General features: G+C 45.1%; 1 protein-coding gene and 1 long non-coding RNA gene across 3 annotated transcripts; both read right to left on the bottom strand.

The window, feature by feature from the left end:
• Nucleotides 1-256: 256 nt before the first annotated feature.
• On the bottom strand, nt 257-1,748 carry LOC101026936 (riboflavin kinase). Its single transcript, XM_031657939.1, has one exon. It carries the CDS (start codon nt 1,525-1,527, stop codon nt 1,039-1,041), a length of 489 nt encoding a protein of 162 aa, XP_031513799.1. The 5' UTR covers nt 1,528-1,748; the 3' UTR covers nt 257-1,038.
• A 713-nt stretch (nt 1,749-2,461) lies between these two features.
• On the bottom strand, nt 2,462-16,165 carry LOC103880283. Of its 2 annotated transcripts, none has more exons than XR_002519375.2 (4): nt 16,075-16,165; nt 11,408-11,536; nt 2,990-3,187; nt 2,462-2,547 (listed from the first exon to the last, which is right to left on the bottom strand). It is a non-coding gene; the product is annotated as an uncharacterized LOC103880283 (long non-coding RNA). The 2 variants fall into 2 exon arrangements; XR_002519374.2 differs by having other exon boundaries at nt 2,497-2,584.
• Between the last annotated feature and the right edge of the window lie 5,067 nt (nt 16,166-21,232).

The following is a 21,232-nucleotide window of genomic DNA, read 5'->3' as shown; positions in this document are numbered from 1 at the left end:
ATAAAAAAAATCTCTCCTCCAGGATCCTCTGCACTTTATTCTTCCATACCAGCCTCAGAAGCCATGTGTTGAAGACGGTGAAGTCCTGTCCTGGAAGAAGCATTGATCCCTAAATGACTGCATGGAGCAGAGCAGAGGTCCCCTGCCCCTCCCCCATGCATACCACCCATGACGTCAGCAATCAACAGATCTCGATTAAGTTAGGCCTCTGAAATTTTGGGGTCATTTTTTTTTTTTTTTTTTTTTTTTTTTTAGATTTGAAAACACTTATTTTACTGTCTTCAACGGCAACAAAAAACAGATAGGCAGGGGAAGTCCAGAGGACTCAGAACTGAAGCAGCTCTATACAATAATGAAGGTGGTACAATGTGACTGCAAAGAAAATGACTACAACAAAATTTTATAAACATCTTCATGTTTGTAATGTATTAATGCCCAAAATACAAAGTCTGAGTTTCTTTCTCACAGGTTTATGATAAACTATCAACCTTCTATTTAATGCATTTCCTTTTTTTTTATTATAGAGATGGGGTCTCGCTGTGTTGCCCAGACTGGTCTTGAACTCATGAGCTCAAGCAATCCTCCCACCTCAGCCTCCCAAAGTACTCGGATTGATTACAGGTGTGAGCCACTGCACTCGGCCTTAATGCATTTACTTTTATAAGCCTTCTCTGTTTAGAAGTACACACTATACAATTACATATATGCTGGTATTTTATCATGAAAATTTTAATTTTCATCTCAAACTAGTGACTTGCCTTTTTACCCATACTTACACACATGTAATACCTTTCTAGTGGTACATTTTAATCAATATATATTCTTTAAATCTTGATTTTTAACTGTATCTTTTTCGTGCTATGACATGATGGCCTTAATTTAACAGTTGAAGCATGATATGGTAACTATGTTGTACTGTTCAAACTAATTCACAACTGTAGCAAAGTGTTTGATTTTTAGTATATAACCAAGATGAGGCTGGACAGTAATCAACACAGAAACACTAGAAAACAGTGAATGAATAAATATGATTTTTCATCAGTGGCCATTCATTATTTTGCTTTTAGAAACCTGGAAGAAATTGTCTTCTTTGACTTTCAAATGTTCTGGTAAATCTAGTTGTTTCTTAGCTTCTTCAATATCACCTTGAATTGCTGAAATAAGTGACTCTAAAGAATCAAAGTTCTTTTCTGGTCTCAGGTAGCCAACAATGGCGACATTGAGGATTTCCCCATAGAAGTCCTCTTTGAAGGTATGCATGATATGTGTTTCCATAGACTTCTTCGTATTCTTGTAATATGGGTTCCATCCTATGCTCACCACCATTTTATGGACATCTCCACTTCCAACACTGGCCCAACCATAGTAAATGCCAGTGGATATATCAGCTGGAAGATTATCTACTACTTGCTCAGGAAAATTAGCTGTGGGGATGCCCAGCTGCTTGGAGCCGCGGCCGAAGCCCCGCACCACTTGGCCCCGGCAGAAGTAAGGCAGATGCCTCATAATGCAGTCCGCTCGGGGCATGGGCTGCGGCCCGGTTTGCGCGTCCTGCGGAGCCGCCGTCGACGCGGTGCCCAGACCCCGGACCAGTCGGGGGGGCAGAAGCGTGAGCTCTGCCTGCCGCGGGGCGCAGCACGGGCCGCACTACGCGGACCACACGCCGCGGCGGATCCCTGATGCCGCCGACCCAACAAACGCCGCCCGGCAACTCAAAAGCTGCGTCTCCGCCGGCAGGCAGCTGAGATACTGGGGTCATTTTTTACAGCATCTTGTTTTTGTGATTCACCCTCTTTATTAGCCTGTTCCCACACTGCTAATAAGGACATACTGGAGACTGGGTAATTTATAAAGAAAAGGAGGTTTAGTGGCATTTTCAGGATGGGTTCCACATAGCTGGGGAGGCCTCACAATCATGGCAGAAGATGAAGGAAGAGCAAAGGGGCTTCTTACACGGTGGTGGGTAAGAGATAAATTGCGCAAAGGAACTCCTCTTTATAAATCCATCAGACCTCGTGAGACTTATTCACTATCATGAGAACAGCATGGGAAAGACCCACCCCATGATCCAGTTACCCCCCGCCGAGTCCTTCCCATGACACATGGGAATTGTGGGAGCTACAAGATGAGATTCGGGCAGGGACACAGCCAACCCATATAACCTTAATACGTGTACTAACCCATAGCCGTTGGGGAGCTCTAAGTCTCTACTTCCACTTTCAAATTACACTTTCAAGCACACATATTTACAAGTATACCCAGTTTGATACTCCCTTAATATATCATTGAAAGTTTTTTGGACGTAGACAATAGAAAATACCTGCGTATTTGAAGCAAAAGGGACTTTATTGGAAGGCTGTTGGGGAACTTGTAGAAATAAGGTTCTCCTGAAGAAGTAGGCTTGCAGCAGACAGGAGTCAGGCAGTTCCAGAGGACCTTGATGGAAGTGCAATGTGGAGATTAGGTGCAGGAGTTGGCCTGGGTTCATATCTTTGACTCTGCTACATAGGGAAGGCTTTTAACAGCTTTCTGCCTCAGTTTTCTGATCTGTAAGATGGCGATGATATCACTCTTCTCAGTATTACTGTGAAGTTTAAATGAGTTGATGTGTAACAAGTACTTGGGGCCGGGCACAGTGGCTCACACGTGTAATCCCAGCACTTTGGGAGGCCGAGGCAGGTGGATTCCTTGAGGCCAGGAGTTCGAGACCAGCCTGGCCAACATGGTGAAACCCCATCTCTACTAAAAATACAAAAAAATTAGCCAGACATGGTGGCGTATGCCTGTTATCTCAGCTACTGGGGAGGCTGAGGCAGGAGAATCCCTTGAACCCGGGAGGTGGAAGTTGTAGTGAACCAAGATCATGCCACTGCACTCCAGCCTAGGCAACAGAGCGGAGACTCTGTCTCAAAAAATAAACAAATAAATAAAAATTAAGAAAAAAAGTGCTTGGAAGGGCTAGGTAAACTTTAGTCATTTGCTCACATACCACTTTGGAAGGACAGACCTTCAGTCCCTTCACCCTCGAATCCCTTTGCTCAAGACCAAAGTTCTGAGAGGGAGTTTAATCAGCCGAGTTGTGACCATGTGGGCAATGCAGGAAAGGATGCAGCTGGAGGTGGCTTCAGGGACATCTTTGGCTTCCATCATGGGGGAGCAGGTGCCTGGATTATCTGCCCTAACGAATCTGGACAAAGGCAAACGAGGTTCTCTGAGGAGGGAGACATGCAGCCCAAGGAGCTAACCAAGAGAAGACAAGTCATCTAGTCTTGTCATTTTCTTTTACACATGGGTGTACATTATCTTACACTCTTACCACTTTGTTTTCTTTCTCTCCTTTAATTGCAACCTGCTACCAAAAGAAAATAAAATGAAAGTATTGAGATAGCTCAGTGACTGACTTTTGGTCAATTGACTTTTCATGTAGTGAACAGCTGCCCAAACAATTGCCTCTGTCACTGTGCAAATTTGCAAGAGTTTGCACGATCACTCCCAATTCCCCAACACAGGGCTGTGTTACAGCACAATTTAGTTCAGTGTTTAGCTCTCTGGAACAGGGAGGTTCTCATCCATTACAGGCTGCAGTACAAGCAGGGGTACAATAAGCAACCACCGCTTTCCTCAATGATGTGATGAAAGCAGAAGCCAAGTAGCTGGATGTATCGAACTTAAAAATATAAAAAGTTTTGTTTTCATTCAGTTGTAAATATTTAGTAATTTCTATTCTGATTTCTCCTTTAACTCATGAAAAGATATTTTTAATTTCCAAATGTATGCTTGTATTTAGCTATCTTCTTGCTGTTCTAATTTTGTTGCATTATGGTCAGGAAAATGTGGTCTGGACAGTGTCAATCGTATAGTGGATTTTGTTGAGACTTCTTTTTGGCCTAATATGTGGCCAGTTGTTTTTTTTTTTTTTTTTTTTTTTTTTGCAAATGTGCCACATGTGGTTAAAAGGAATGTGGATTATTTGTTTTTTTGGAGAGTTTTTATTTTTAAATAGATAATCAAGGTTCTCAATGTAATTGAAATCTAGCTTCAATTAACAGTATGCTAGATCTCTCAAACCTTAGGATGTTAGTCAGTGTAACACTAGACGATGCTGCTGAGACAAATAAACCCTGAACTCTCAGTGTGTTGGCATCCGTATCATAGTCTGGTGCAGGGCAGGGATTCTCCTTGGGGGCCCTTGTCCAACAGTGATTCAGAGATCCTGGAGGTTTCCATCTTTTAATTCTGCCATCTCAGAGTTTTTCCACTTGTAGCCATGTGGATGAGAAGAGAGGGAACATAGCTTGCACCTGCCTTTGATAACCTTGGCCCAGAAGTGATTTCTTACATTCCTATTGGTGGAAATGCAGTCCCATGGTTCCAAACTAACTGCAAGGGAGGGTGGGAAATGTAGTCTTTCTGCATGTCCAGGAAGAGGAATGGTGTGAACACAGCATTGTCTCTGACACACTAAACATGTGCTAAAGAGTTCTTACACTTATAGGAGGTTTGTCTGTCCTGTGTAACTTTCTCAGTTTTTGCTTAGATAGTTTTGAGCAATGTCGTTTGGTGCATTCAGCTTGATGATTATTATGTCCTCTTGGCAAAGTAGTTAAGATTCCCATCAGTATGAATGGAAAGTGTTTTACAGATAGGTCAGAGAATGTTAATACTTTAAAGGGCCTTTCTATTCCTCCACTTTACAGATAAGAACCACTGAGTCCTAGAGAGAGGAAGTCATGGGTCTCACTCATGACTGACAGGATTGAAACCAACATTGCAGTAACTTTGCCTTTCCCCGATCATGTTGTTTGCCCTCTGTCTTCACTCTGCTGATTTCTTCACTTGCTCCATACAGACCTCCCAGTGCCAAGTATATAAGGAGTGATTAATCTGAGCTTCTCCAGAAAGTCCATTCCTGGTTGGCACTGGGAATAAGAAATCTCAGAGTATAAAATAACATCAAGTGGTAGCACTTTTGTGAATGGCTCCCATATTAGTTCCTTTACCATTTTTTTTTTTCATGAAGCACAGTTGCACAACACACGCTTAACCTGAGATGAAGCACATATTAGAGAAAGGTTCTCTCTATAGCATTATCTATTACTCTAATGAGCATGAAAAAGAGGAGAGGGGACATGCTCTCTCTAGCTATTATTACCTCCACTATAGAGTTGACATACACAAGCTCATTATTGCATTATGTTTTATTCAACAAAATAACTTTAATGTTGTAGCTTAAATTGAATTCTCTAAAACATCTTTATCTCCGGCATAATGTGCCTCAAGTGTCTTCTTGGTGCCTGCATTTTCTCCAGAATTATAGTGCTGAAGCTATGGAAATGGTGAAATTATATGCAATCTGCAAAACAATGTGGCTATAACGTGGTAATTGGCCTTCCACATAATTAAAGGAACATTTCCTCATCAGAGCTGTTCCATCAGAGACCCAAAGGCTATCGTTGTACAAATCACCCACTTAGGAAAACCTTTATTCCCAGTAGCCTATAAAAATCTGGTTATGCAAACAGATTTGCTTATTCAGTAACATTAATGGCTCCTCATAGTTAAAAAGTCATCAAGGTGATTGACCTATAATCTGTGTCCTCTATGACCAAATGTCATTTTTATTTTGACAGTGGGGAGCCTTTTGACTCTTTCACAGCTGGTATGAAGACACAGGGAGAGAAATCTCAAAAACCAACAACCTGTGTATTCCCAGCCTATTAATCAATAGAGAATCACTTCAACTGGATTAGGGTCTTGTACCTGGCGGAAAGGCTCTTACGGACATTGGAATTGGATTTTTACACTTGATATGACACCTCCTTGAGTCAGATCAGATTCGTGTTTGATAGACTCTTGCCGAAAAATTGCTCCAGGGTCTGTGCAGTAGCTAAAACCTTTTTGTTGTTGTTGTTGTTGTTGCTTTAAAAGCAGCATTAAATGTTTTCATTAAGACCTTCCCAGCAGTTATTTTATTGTGAATATAGTCTTTAGTTCTGGTCCTGGATAACTCACACTGAGGAAACCTCTAACAAGTGTTTTATTGGAAGACGTCTGATGGATGGTTGGTTTTAATCACAAATCTCTTCACTTTTTCTGTCCCCTGTGTTCTATCCTCCTTTGTCTACACATTATTCAGGGAGGATTCACCTATTCCCAAAGTCCTTTCCTATTTATTTCCATTCCAGAGCTCTCTGTGTAACTTTAGGCTGATGAATCCAACTACCCACTGGTTATCTCCACTTCGCTGTCTGTCTTGCATTGACCTCACCTTACCTTTCCTCTCCTGATTTCTCTTCTGCCTGGGCTCACTACGTCAGATTCACACCACCATCCACCCAGCTTCTAAAACACCTGGGCCTCATCCTGCATTCCTCCCTCTTTCTCAGTCAAGTTAGTGTACCCTCTCCTCTCCATCCACACTGCCACAGCCTTGGTCCAGCCAACCATCTTGTCTCACTTGGTGTATTGCAGCCTCCTATCCGGTCTACTCACCTCCCACTCTCCTACAGCCAGACTGCTCTTTTTATAGCACAAAGTGGATCATTACTCCCCCGCCTAAAAACATCTACTGTCTCCCTTTGTCTTCAGGATAAACATGACAAAGAGCCTTTAAGATTTGGCTCCAACTTACCTCTACATTAGTCACTTTTTACAATTATATGAACATCTCTCAGCTCCTCACCCTCTCGCTTTTTGATTTTTGCACATGCTCTTCCCTCTGCTGGGAATGATCTTCCACACCTCTCCTAATGATCTGGCTAATTCCTACCATTTTCTAGTCTTCAACTTAGGAGTCTTCTGATGGGGAAGTATTTCTGACCACCTGAAATAGATTGGATGCCCACCCACCCTCCGGCTTTTTTTTTTTTTTTTTTGAGATGGAGTCTCGCTCTGACCACCCAGGCTGGAGTGCAGTGGCGCTATCTAGGTTCACTGCAATCTCCACTTCCTGGGTTCAAGAAATTCTCCCACCTCAGCCTTCCGAGTAGCTGGAATTACAGGCGCCCACTATCATGCCTGGCTAATTTTTTTGTATTTTTAGTAAAGGCAGGATTTCACCATGTTGGCCAGGCTGATTTTGAACTCCTGGCCTCAAGAGATCCACCCACCTTGGCCTCCCAAAGTGCTGGGATTACAGGCGTGAGCCACCACACCTGGCCAATTGCGCGCCCCTTCTATGTGCTCCCACTGCCCCAGGCATACTGTCACCATAACTCTTACCATTTTGAGTTGAAAATGATTTTTTTTTTTTTTTTGCTTTTTATTTCCCTCATCAAGTCCAAAGCTCATTGAAAAGAGGATGGTGGTTGTTCACTGTTGTACTCCCTGCCCCTAACCTTTGACTCAGTGTCCTGAGGTCTGCTCTAGAGCTGTGCACACATGTTCAGATGTTGGAGCACATCTTGTCTAGCACCTCTTTTGAGGCGACTTGGAGAAAAGTCAGTAGGTACTTCCCCAAGGATGAAACAGGAGCTTCACCTGAATCAGGAGTTCTTCAACTTCAGACTGCATTGGAATCCTCTGAGAGGTTGTAAAAAATACAGTCTCCTAAAGCCCACTCTTTAAGAGTCAGTGAGTTACTTCCTTGTCAAAATATATATAGAATCCAGCCGGTCTTCAGCGCCAGCCTGGTCTGAGCCACTGTGGACTCCCACCAGCAGAATCTCCCTGCTGGTCTCCTTGCTTCTGCTCTTACCTTCTTATCATCCATTCAAGTAGCCAGGGTGATCCTTTTCCAAAATTTAAAAAAGTTTTTTTGAGATGAAGTCTCGTTGTGTCGCCCACGCTAGAGTGCAGTGGTGCTATCTCAGCTCACTGCAGCCTCTACCTCCTGGGTTCAAGCCATCCTCCCACCTCAGCCTCCTGGGTAGCTGGGACCACAGGCATGCACCACCACACCCAGCTAATTTTTGTACTTTTTGTAAAGACAGGGTCTCGCTATGTTGCCCAGGCTAGTCTTGAACTTCTTTGTGTGCCCACCTCAGCCTCCTGCATTGTTAGGAAGCCTCTCTTCTAGGGATTTTGGTGCAGAGGCCTGGGTGCCTCATGTCTCCTCCTATCTCTCTCTCTCTCTCTCTCTCTTTTTTTGTCTTTCTCTTTGCCTTATAGCTGCCCTGGGGGCTAGACTCTGCCTTAGGCTTCCCTCTGACTCCTGTTTGCTTTTACACTGAGGCTGTTTTAAGTTGCACCTTGATCTGAAGCCTTGGGCTTCTGTTCCTATTGCTTGCTTTTGTTGGAAGGGCCGTGCAGCTTCTCCACAAATTGCAAAGGCGCCCATGAGTTTCCAAGCCCCCAACAACCAAACCAGATGACAAACAAGGATGCAGGCCACAGCGGGGGAGACAGATTTCATGTCCACACAGAGATTCCAAGATGCTGAACTGAAATCCACCCTGAAGCCTGTTTTCTCTCTCATTTAAGTTCAATGTCACCGGGGGGCTTGCAGGGCAGGGCTGGTTACCATTCACAGGGCAAAGATGCTTTGAAATGTCAACTGAGAGTGGTGTGGTGGTTGACAGATGGCATGTCAGAGCATAGATGAACGTGGAAAGAGAAACTCACCCGTTGAGGGGAGTGCGTGAGGCTGGCAGCCACACAGAGGGCTTTTCCCGCGAGCTCTCACATAGATGCAAACAGCCAGGAGGTTTTGCTTTCCGAGCCTGAGTGGAACCATGTTCCTCCCTGCACATTGCCGCTCTGCAGCAAATGTTTATTCCTGTTGCATTGATTAAAAATGCTTACCAAAGGGGTTTGAGGGGAGTGGTGACAGTGTGAGTTATGGCTCTGCCGGCTGCCGGTGGGGCCAGCCGCTCTGCACAGCTGTACAAGGGTGTTTTGCAAAGTGGCTCAGCCGGCCAGGAGTGACTGGGTGTAAATGTTGCTGCCACAACATCTTGTAGCCTGATTGGGGCCATATTTGCAGAGCCCCTAAACCACTACACTTGTTCAGGCTTAAAAATAAGCTTACTTTTTTTTTTTTTTTTTTTTTCTTTATGAGATGGAGTCTTGCTCTGTCGCTGGGTTGGAATGCAGTGGCATGATCTCGGCCCACTGCAACCTCTGCCTCCCGGGTTCAAGCGATTTTCCTGCCTCAGGCTCCAGAGTAGCTGAGACTACAGGTGTGAATCATGCCCAGGTAATTCTTGAAGTTTTACTAGAGACGGGGCTTCGCCATGTTGGCCAGGATGGTCTGACCTCTTGACCTCGTGATCTGCCCGACTCGGCCTCCCAAAGTGCTGGGATTACAGGTGTGAGCCACGGTGCGTGGCCAAACATAAACTTACTTTCTTACCTCTTCTGCTGAACTCTATTTGCTTCTTTTCCCAAATGTCTCTTCCAGAAGAGGTTTTACCAACAAAGTTACCCAATGCCCTTCCCTAGTCTCTCCTTGCAACTGGCTCTCAGCAGGGGGTGGTAGAAAATCCTTGACAGAACCAATTTACATGACTGTTTGGAGGACTGTGGCTAGCCCTAGGAGGTGTTTGCATTTTTAAATTGGTAACTAGTTATCTCAAATGAGTTTCTAATTAGTAGAGCTTCAGGCATTGTAAGGAAATGAAGTGAAAATATGCAAATATTGTGGGGGAAGACTCCCCCGACCTTGCCTGCCCCTCCAGTGGCATTTACTTTTCCTAGCATCTTTTCTTTGAGTCCGGTGATTTTTTTCTTTCTTTCTCTTTTTTTTGAGAAGGAATTTCACTCTGTCACCCAGGCTGGAGTGCAGTGGCGCAGTCTCCGCTCACTGCAACTTCCCCCTCCTGGGTTCAAGTGATTCTCCTGCTTCAGCCTCTCGAGTAGCTGAGACTACAGGTGCTTGCCACCATACCCGGCTAATTTTTTGCAGTTTTAATAGAGGCAGGGTTTCACCCTATTAGCCGGGATGGTCTCGATCTCCTGATCTCGTGAGTCCAGAGATTTTTCTAAACTTGCAGTGGGGTTCCCAGGGGTGGTAATTTTGAAGTGGGGTTTGTAAGTTAGGACAGACTGGTGAAGTCATACAATATGCTGTTTGCTGAGGCAGATTGTATTCTCTGAAGATGGCCAAAATATCATCTCCCATCCGGTGGGTCCTTCTAGAAGCTTGTCTCACACCCATCAAGAGGCAAAGTACCAATCTCCTCTTGAACCTGAGCAGGATTGAGACTGTTTGCACAAATAGGATGTAGTGGCAGTGGCTTTATGAGACTGCAAAGGCCAGGTTAGAAGAGGTTGTGCAATGTTTTCCTGGTTCTCTCATTCTTGGCACATAGCCACCATGCTGTGAGGAAGCCCAAGCAGCACAAGGCAAGACCCATGTGGAGAGGAACCAAGGCCCTCTGGTGCACAGCCCTGGCTAAGCTTTCAGCTGACACCAGCATCAACTCTCCAGCCATATGAAAGATTCACCTTGGCTGGGCGTGGTGGCTCACACCCATAATCCCAGCACTTTGGAAGGCCAATGTTGGTGGATCACTTGAGGTTGGGAGTTTGAGACCAGCCTGGCCAATATGGTGAAACCCTGTCTCTACAAAAATACAAAAATTAGCCAGGCTTGGTGGCAGGCACCTGTAATCCCAGCTAACCAGGAGGCTGAGGCACAGAAGTATCCAGTATTGCTTGAACCTGGCAGGTGGAGGCTGCAATGAGCCAAGATCGCTCCACTGCACTCCAGCCTGGGTGACAGAGTGAGACTCCATCTCAAAAAAAAAGATTCACCTTCACCTTGAGAGTGGTTCCTCCAAGCCCTGGGAAGAACAGAAATGAACCCTTTCCTTTGAACCCTGTCCAAAGTACAGATTTATTAGCAGAACGAATGATGTATTTTTTAAACCACTAAATTTTGTTTTGTTTTGCAACAGTAGAGGATCAGAACCTCTACTTTGCATAAAGCCCCTGCTCCATGGAGCAGCTAAGAGGGCTCTGGAGTCAGTATGCTCAGGTTCAAATCCCTTCTTCACCCTGCCTCCTCTGGGTGACTTATGGCAAATTCCTTAAACTCCTTGTTTCTCACATTCTTACCTGTAAAACAGGGATGATAATAATAGTGTCCACCTCATGGGTGCCATGAAGATACTCACTGGATGGGTGGTTGCGTCCCCTGGATTGTGAATTCCTTTACAAATACTTATGGAATGCCAATTACATGCCAGGCTATGCCAGGCACTGCGGAGTGACAAGTGAGCAAAACAGCCCTGTTCCCTCCCTCCTGGTGCTTACAGTGTAATGGGGGTATAAGGACATTAAACAAATAGACAAGTCAATGTATCATGATCCATTATGATAACTGTTCAGAGGAAGTGACATTTAGACTGAGACCTGGATGATGGGTGGGGTTTAGTCCAGTGAAAAGACCAGGGAAAAATATATGCAAAGGCCCTGAGGTATGAAATACAGGACTTAGATCCCAAATCTGGGCTTCAGGCGATACCTTGCTATCTTACATCTTTCCTCAAACATCTGGAAGTGCTTCTTCCTCACACATTTAAATGGTTTCTGGTTTCTTTTTATAGAATTGCACCAATGCCCACTGTTGGAAGTATCCTTGGGGCTGCTGGCTCTGAAAACAAAACACAAAGAATAAAAGGAAGTGTATATCAGTCAGGATTCTTGGCTGAAAGCCACAGCAGTTAATCCTATTTATGAAGGAAGGAGAGAGTTTCCTAGAAGGTTTTTGGGGGGGTCACAGATGATCAGCTGCAAGATCAGGCTTGAGGAATGGGCAGGAGGAATGTGGGAGGGTTGGAACCAGCTGGTGGGAGCTATCCAAGCAGGGACAGAGCTGACTCCATCTTTGCAACTGTCTTTTGAGAGTCAAAACCCTGGTAGCAAACATCTGACTGGCTGAGCCCTGGTCTTCTGTGCCCTCCTGCGGTACCAGGAAGGATCTGGTCCCTTTGGTTTCACGAATATCTGGGGAGTAGAGTTGGCGATGGAGAATGGGCTTTGGATTTGCACCCTGCCAAAGACTTCTCCAAGACAGATCAGGATGCTAATGGGGATGTCAGTCCTAGACCAACACATGCCACCGTGGCTTCCTCGTGTTCCCCGGCCACCCTGATTTCCTTGAGAGAAGCAGGGACTCTGGAGCTCATTTTTGCTTTGTTCTCCGTCTTCTTTTCCCAGTGAGAGGCTCCATCAGGGTCTGAGATCTCTGGCTGTCCAGGACACAAGTTCCAGCCCCATTCCCAGGCAGTGACGCTATGTGAAGATGTTCTCACATGACATCACCACTTTGGACTCCATCCTAATTCACTTGTGGCTTTTATAGCCTTGGCTTCCTGACATGAGTGTACAGCATTTGTCATTTATGAGACCTGGTGCAGCCTTAGGATTGGCCCTCCTCATTTCTCCTCTGCTCTGTATTTACATTTTGTTGGAAGGAAGCCAAAGCGTGCTCCTCTTGGTGCCCAGCACACAGACCTTGGCTCCGAGCTCAAGATGGGCAACTCTGACCCTTTGTCAATATGTGGGTGGGTTTGGCCACGAGGCATTTTGGGCCTCCTTGGGACGGGCTGAAGGGGAAAGGCAGGGAGACTAAGCAGAGTAGGGTTGGGGAAACTGAGTCATCAGCTTTAATGAGATGATGGTGAATCCCGGCATTCTGAATTACTGTGCACAGAGCACATGGAGGATGAGAGCAAGCTTGGGGCTGGGGATCATCTCCAAGGTGGTCCAATCTTGTGGGTGGGACCGGCAGTCACAATTTCAGACAGTGCTCATCTCTGACCTTTGGTAGTCTGAGAATTGGGGAAATGTTTCCATCAGGGCCTGAAGATGTGGGTGTGGATGACAGAGTCCAGTCTCTTGGAGGAAGCCGAGAAAATCTGGGAAGAGGAGCATCCCGGCTTTGGAGTCAGGAAGAACTCATTTGGATTCTGGCTGTGCTGCTGACTTGATAAAAGTGACTTTATTTCTCTGAATCTTAGTTGTATCTATAATATGGAGATAAAAATAGAATCCATACTTCACAGGGTTATTGCAAGAATTAGACACTGTGATGCCTGCTGAGCTCTCAGCACAGTTCTTGGCACCCAGAAAGAACTCCAAGCATGATAGCTACTGTTAATAGAGACTGGGGAGGCTGTGGCTTGGTGGCCATGCAGGTGGATCCACGGGCTGATCCCAGGATCATTACAAATCATTCTTTAGCAGTGAGGTGGGGTCTGGGAACCACATCTGGTACACCTGGGATTGCTTGTCTCCAAAGGCTGGATATTTTTAATGCCTAGCCAGAGGCTGCACGTTCCTTCTACAATGGCTGCAGTGACAGCTTATCTTCATCGGCAGCACCCTCAGACTCTCCCCGTTCTTCTTTGAAATTTCCCTTCTTTGGGATCCTCAGATGCTTTCCTTCTGCCTAGAGTCTTTGGACAACACCCAGGTTGTTTTCCTGACTCCCAGGAGGCTGCTTCTCTTTAGGTAGCCCATTGGCTAATGGTACCCACCATCAATGCCAAGCCCATGTTTCCAGACACCTAACCCCAGGCAGACCAAGAGGGGTGATCAGGTGCTCCCAATGGCCTGGTTTCCTGGGCTGGGGTTGGCTTAGAGGTAGGAGGAGTGAGGACGGAGGCTTCCCCAGTGCCTGCAACTGGGGAGAATGGGTGGCCACAGGGTCTGACAGCCTTTTTTCTTGGCTGGTGAGATTCTTCATTGTTTAGATTATAGCAAGTTCTTTGGAAAGTCTGGTTCTTACAGAGGAAAACTCTAGGAGAGAAGGGAGGTCTGTCAGCGAGGTAGGGTGCAGAGAGTCAGTTAAATCAGTTAAAACATGTGAACGCTGACTTCCATGAAGGCCAGAGTGATGAGTATCTTGTCTGCATCTCTTCTTGGGGTGTTCTTCCAGGGTCCTGTATCTAACTCATTGCATCAGAAAAGGGGAATATGAGGGCTGACATAACTAGACATTGGGGTGGCTTTCTTTTGCCCATTTTCTCTTCCTCTCCTCTCTATAACCTGGATTCTTTCCTCCTACTGTAGATGGAATTTTTGTACATGGTGAGAATCTTGGCAGAAATCTCCTGGCCATTCATCCCTATGGCTTTGTTGCCAGAAAGGAAATGGACTTCCCTGTCCTAGCTTTTGTTTGAAAACTCCCAGGAAAGAGTTGTAATTGGCTCTCTTGGGTTATCTGTCTACCCTTAGCCTGGGGGTTTGAGATACTACGATGGACTCAACTTGAGTCCTTCTACAGCTAAGAGTGGGGTTGGGTGCATCTATTACCTGAAGAAGTGAGGGAGTTGGGGTCACAGACACGGCCACTGCAAGAAATCACCGTGAACTGAATCCATAAAACGGGTAATTCTGACAAAGCTATTTCCAACGTACTATTTTCCTAGCCATTTCAAGTCCTCTTTGGAATAAGTCGGGGTACAGAAACATTTATCAATAAAATATATGCTTTTGTTATGGCAGAAATGAGCGTGAAGTTAAAATAAAGAGACTCACTAAGAGTTACCAGCAACCCAGGAGATGATAAATAAATCAGTTCTGCCTGATTGTTCTTGATTGTAGTTTTGAAGGCATGAGTGAAGATGAGATCAGGGTGAGGGTGAGTTCACAGGCTCTCAGCCTGGAGAAAATTTGAAAATGGAAACGCAGTACTTCAAATCACCATGGGAGCATCTCCACAAACCTTAAATGTGCAGAGGATACAGGCAGCATGGTCAAGGAGGTACTGATTCCAAGACTGGGAAGATCTGTGTACCAAATGAGGCATGTATTGGTCAGGGTTCTTCAGAGAGGCAGAACCCATCATGTATAAACAGATACACAAAAATGGACTTACTGGGGGAATTGGCTCATGTGAGTATGAAGGCTGAGAAGTCCCACGACAAACTGTCTACAAGCTGGAGACCTTGGGATGTTGGTAGCCTGGCTTGCGTCTAACGGCCTCAGAACTTGGGAAGATGATGGTATAACTCTCAGTCCAAGGCCAAAAGCCTGAGAACCCAGGGGGCTGCTGGTGTTAAGTCCCAGAGTCCGGAAATCAGGAAGTCTGATGTTCTGATGTCCAAGGGCAGGAGAAGGAGAGTGTGTCCCAGCTCCAAGAGATAGAGACACATTTGCTTTTCCTCGGTTTTTGTCCTGTCAGGGTCCTCAACTGATTGGATGGTACCCACCCACGCTGAGAGTGGATCTTCCCTCCTTAGTCCAAGCAGACTCACGCACAAATTACCTCTGGAAACACCTCCAGAGTGCTCATAGGCACACCCCCAAATGATGCTTTCTCTAGGTGTTCCTTAATCCAGTCAAACTGACACCTAAAATGAGCCGTTGCAAGGTGGCTTCTCTGGGATGGCCCCAAGTTACAAGTATAGTCAAACATTACATTTGAGGTCCTTACATAGAAATATTTTGGAAATATGTTTATTCTCTTGTCTGGACAATTCTATGTTGCTTTAGAGGATGGCCAGCATGGCTCTTAACTTAGTGATATACAAGATGGGTCACGTTTGCATAGGGATGAGGTAGTGCCACATTTTTAATTAACTATTGATTAGTATGATTTGTGTATTGAGGTTAATCAGGTACAACAAGAACAGATAACTTTACTTGGCTTCTTTTAAGCTCAAGTACATAAACCTGATGCAGGGTGACTGTTTATTAGAAACAACTTTTTTTTTTTTTTGTCTAGAAGTAATCAATGCAGTCTCAAAGCTGAGAATAACAAGTACAATTCAACCTTCTTCTATTTGTGCGAATCTGGGTTTTGTTTTCTTCTTAGGTTATGGAGCAAATGGGACATATTTCTCTTTCTTGGAAAAACCTCACTATATACGGTGAGCAACAGCCCTTTACCGTGGAAGGGACAAATGCAGTATTTTCCCAACAAGGAGTCACCTTGCATTCCCAGAGATAGCTGGAGCTGAAGTACAGGGATTTGTCAGGGAAGAAATATTGTTGAGCTTCCTACTAACTCAGGAGTGTCTTCAGGTTAAATTGGAAGGTCTTGTGACAAGGCTGAGAAAAATACACCAAGTGAGAGTTTTTGCTGAAAGATTACTGTTTCTTGATGCCAGATGTATGAAGCCATGATTGCATTTATCAGGAGCGTAGGCTCCAAGAGTGAATTTTAACCACATGGTTCCTTACCTGGCAGCCTCTCAAGAGATCCTGGAGTTCGCATCTTTCTGAAATCAAAGCAAACAAATAAACAAACAAATAACTCCCCTAGCTGTCCTTTTAGAACTTGGAAATGGCTGTAGTTCTTCAAGCCTGGAGAGAGGAAGACTGAGGAGAGGGCACCTGAGTGATCCAGGTATTTTTTCTCTTGACAGTCCTGTAGAAGTTTTGGGGCCGGATGGCATCAGTCTTTGTGACCTCTTAGAATCCTTTGGGAGTTCCTGGATTCTTCAGATTATGCTTGTTGACCACGAGGTACACAAGGCAGGCCAGCACCTCATCTTTTTTGCAAACTACTTTTTCCTATTTTCAGAACAATATAATTCAGTTTATGCGGTTCAGGGAGGTCACATGACTCAGCCTCATCCAATCAGAGGACTCAATCCTTCTGGCCACATTGATTGGTCCAGGAATGGATACCTCCTAAGAATGGGCTAATCACGGCTTTCCATGAGTCTTTTCTCAGAGGTTGTGGGAAAGATGCGTTTTACTAAGTTGGCATTGAGGGCTTTGTGTAGGACACAGCCTTGAGACCGTGAACTGTCGTCTTATGTCCATCTGGATAAAGCTTGTCTGATAATAAGGCAAAGTGGAGCTGAGGGATAAAGAGAGAGACATACAGCGGACCCTGATGACAGTATTTGAACCTAGAGGCAGCTAAGCCTGAAGCTAGGACCATCCCCTCAAACTTGCGGGGTACATAAGTCGCCAGCATTTTAACGTGAACTGGTTTAGAATTGTGTTTCTTCTGCTTGCAAGTTAACTTATTGGTTAAATCTGGAAAGCTTCAATGTATTACTCAATTCGGAGAAAGAGGGTGGTTTCAACACATAAGGCAGAAACACGGCCTTGAATTGGTTTCATGAAAACAGAAATACCCAATGGCTGCAGTTAGAACGTTCCTCAGCAAAACTAAGAGGGTGGTGGAAGGAGTTTGGTGGAAGCCTTAAAAAGACCTCATCTTATTGAGAAGAGGCAGGCAGAAAAAGAAGGAATGAAAACATTTGGTGAGGGCAGGGGTTGGCATCTTGTTCCCATAGAATGATAGAGAAACATGTTTATGAATGCTTGGAAAGGGAAAGTCAATTCCTAAAGAGAAAAGGGAGCAAACAATAGCTTGTTCTAACCAGGGAAAAATGAAAATAGGAAATAAAGGAAAATAAATAACAAGCATGAAGCAGTATCAAAGGATCAAAATCAAGCATATCACTTACACTAAATATAAGTAGATTGTATTTTTTTTTTTTTTTTTTTTGAGAGAAGTCTCGCTCTTATCCCCCAGGTTTGAGTGTAATGGTTGGATCTCAACTCACTGAAACCTCCGCCTCCGGGATTCAAACGATTCTTCTGTCTCTGCCTCCCAAGTAGCTGGGATTAAGTCTCCTGCCACCACACCTGGCTAATTTTTGTATATTTCAGTAGAGACGAGGTTTCACCATGTTGGCCAGGCTGGTTTCGAACTCCTGACCTCAAGTGATCTGCCCGCCTCCACCTCCCAAAATGCTGAGATTACAGGCATGAGCCACTGCGCCCGGCCGTACTTTTTTTTTTTTTTTTTTAAATTAAAAGACAGTGACTGTCAGTTGGGGTTAAAAAAACAAAATTCAAAATCTAGGTCTTAGTGTCTTCATCTGTAAAATGTAGATATAATGACTGTGGTACGTATCTGTGTGTGCATGTGTCCATATGTGTATGGGTTTATGTATGAGTACACATATATTTAGAAGCACAAATGAGTCATGCTCTATACAACATTGTGCAGCTTCTTTTTTTCAGAAGCCATATGTCCTAAGGATCTCTCTATGTTGGCGCATAAAAGCTTGCTCCAGTGTTTAGTAGCTGCGCATATCCTGCTTTATGAGTATGTCATAAATTCATTTAGCCGAACTCCCATCATGGACACATCGGTTGTTTTGGTTGTTTGCTTTTCTAAACGGTGCTGCAGTAAAATTTCCTCGTGTACCATTTGGGCTCACTCATGTGGATGTATCTCGAGGCTCAGTCCCCAGAAGTGAGATTGCTGGGCAGAGGGCATGTGCACTTAACGTGTTGAAAGATATTACCAAATTAGACAGTTTAATTTGCAAATGTGTCTTATTAGGAGAAAATCTGTTAGATTAAGTCCACCCTGTAAATGTTATATTTGAGTAGTTCATTTATTAAATTGATTTGTGTTCTGCTTCTTCCCCAGAAGGGCTCAAGGAAGCTTATAGCAAGAGGCAAATCAAATAAGGCTGAAAATAATAAACATACGGACAAAAGCCAGTATGGCAACAGTAACAGCTAGCACATATTTTGAGCACTTACTACATGCCAGACACTGTTCCAAGTAATTTATATATAAACTCAACTAAACCGCACAATTCCATTAGGAAGGGATTAGCCTCTCCATTTTGCAGGTGGGGAAACCAAGGCACAGAAGGGTTAGATAACTTGTTCAATGTCACATAGTGAGTCGTGAAGCTTGGATTTGAACTCGGGCAGGCTGGATTCAAAGTCTACCCTGTTAGCCATTATGATATACTACTCCCAAAATCAGGATTCTGATGAGGAGGAAGGATGAAGCTGGACACAGATAGGTTTTTTTTTTTTTTTTTTTGAGACAGAGTCTCGCTCTGTCATTCAGGCTGGAGTGCAGTGGTGAGATCTCAGCTCACTGTAACCTCTGCATCCCAGGCTTAAGCGATTCTCGTGTCTCAGCCTCCCAAGTACCTGGGATTACAGGTGGGTGCCCGGCTAATTTTTGTATTTTTAATAGAGATGGAGTTTTGTCATGTTGTCCAGGCTGGTCTCAAACTCCTGGGCTCAAGCGATCCACCTGCCTTGGCCTCCCAAAGTGTTGAGATTACAGGCGTGAGCCGCCATGTCTGGCCAACAGATAGGTTTATTATTATTGCTGTGATCCATGTATTCAACCCTTGATTCATTCAACCACCAGTGTATTCGTGCAGTCATTCAAGAGATGGCTATCAAGGGCAGCCCTTTGCCAAGAACACTGGGATAATAGTGCACAAAAGTCTCTGTGGTCCCCACCTCTACTTGCCTATGGGGGTCAAGCTGCTTCCTGAGTGCGCTCCTCTGGATGCAAGGCTGTCCTTCCTTTGTGGGTAATGGGTCCCTCTGGTCAATATGTTCATTCTTGCTGCAGGGAGAGAGGACTCTTTGAGCTCTTGGTCCTCAGCCTTAGCATCACTGACTTCGTGGCCCTCACCTCATGCATTGTCAGCCAGAGCTTTTAGTTTGCTCATTGCAACCCATCAAGATCCCCTGGGAGGGCAGGTGGGGCAAGTTTGCAGACAGCCCTAGAAGCCTCATTCCCCAGACACTGGGCTGAACTGTAACCTCTTCACTGCTGAGGTGCGGTGGCCTCAGCCAAGCTGGGAGTGACCTCAGCGGAGTCCCAGTGGTCCCTGAGGGTGAAGGGGCAGTTTGAGGTTTCTATTTCTTGTCCCCTGGTGGGAAAAGCACTGCGTATGGGCTTTTGCCTTGCTTGGATGCTCGATCAGCCAGGCTTGGATACATTGAGGTTTCCAGACTCAGTGTTTTTCATCTATAAAATGATAAAAATCAATGCCATTTCCACTTGGTCTCTTTGAAGTGCGTATGAAGCAAACGTAACAAAACAAAGGAAATTTCCATTCATTCAACATACATTTTTTTTTTTAGTACCTATGTGTGCCAGGCACTGAACTCGGCCCTGGGGTTGTTTTGATGAACAGAAGGACCCGGCTGTCAGCTCATGATGTGCACAGGCTGGTGGGGAGTAGAGGTAAATCAAACAGTCACAGCAGAAATAATAACAAACGTTTACTGAGGACTTCTACATGCTAGGCACGTTTCTGGACCCTTGACAGGGTGTCAGCTCAGTTAATCCTTACTGCAGCCCCAAGACAGGGGCGCTTTTATAATCCCCGTTTTACAGTTGAATAAACTAAGGCACAGAAAAATTAAGTATGTGTCCAAGGTCCTCAGCTAATAAGAGGAGTAGCAGGGGCTCCACAGGCCTCTGGCTCCCAAACCTGTGTCTCTGAATAAAACACCATCTTGCCTCTGTGCTATAAAGTGATTCAGGAGCAAAAGAACAGGATTGAGAGAATAATAGTGAGAACCTCATTTATACTGGAGTGTTTGGGAAATGCCCTTAGGAGGAAGTGGAATTGGAAGAGGTATGAAGGAGGAGGAGCCAGGCTTACAGACACGGGCGTATGTGTAGGAGTTGGAGAGAGGCAGAGGGAACAGGGCTCGCAAAGGCCCTGGGGAAAGCAAAACATTGAGGGCATTTGCAGAGTGGAAAGAAAACCCTTGTGTTTCGGATCGTTGGATTGGAGGTGCCCTTGAGACTTGGCACAGTGCCTGGAGTGTCAGAAAAGCTCAGGAGAGTTTAGCTCTTGCTGTGTCTTGAGAGAGGAAGAAGCAGGGAACAGATGTTGTCAGGGACGACTTGCTTCCCTCAGCCTGCAGCTGACCATAGTAGGTATCGGTATTAGCATCAGGTGCAGATAAATCCCATTTGGTCACCTCTGGCCTCTTTCTCCAGGCGTGGGTCCTGCAAGTGTGGGTTCCCTTTGCTGGGGAATCCTTGGGTGGGGGGCTTTGGCTCCCTCCCACCCCTTTCGAGGAATTCTCCTTTGTCAAATTCACTGAGTGTGCTTCCTTTTTCTCCATCAGTCTTGCAGTGGGAAGAAGGCAGCTCCAACCTGCTTTCAAAGCTGAGCAAATAAAGCTCTTTTACAATTGGTTCCATTGTAGAGAGAGCATTAGACTGATTTATTCAAATCAATTCTGGGTAAAAGCCATAAAAGAGAGCTTAAGAATGAGCTCTGTTTCCCCAGGAAACCCAGCTGATGGATGGGCACCTGAAGTGGGGCGGTGCGTGGCTGGCTTCCGAAGGGATTGGGGGCCGCTTGCACTCTGGGCCGGCTCAGACAGCATTTTCCTGGGGGACTGAGGTTAGACGTGGCCTCCAACGTTCCTTAAGCTCCTGGTGGAGATGAAATGGTCCAATATGTCTTTTGTTTTGGCTCCTGAAGGGCAGGAGACCTCATCGTACAGCAGCTTTTGGGAACATAAGCTGATGTCATAGCTGGAAGGATCATCAGATAACCTGTTCGGAGCCCCTCTTTTTTGG

This window comes from Papio anubis, chromosome 18 (genome assembly GCF_008728515.1).
Source record: "Papio anubis isolate 15944 chromosome 18, Panubis1.0, whole genome shotgun sequence".
NCBI classification, from domain to species: Eukaryota; Metazoa; Chordata; class Mammalia; order Primates; family Cercopithecidae; genus Papio; species Papio anubis.
Note: the sequence above shows the minus strand (reverse complement) of the source record. Positions and strands in the feature narration are given on the sequence as shown.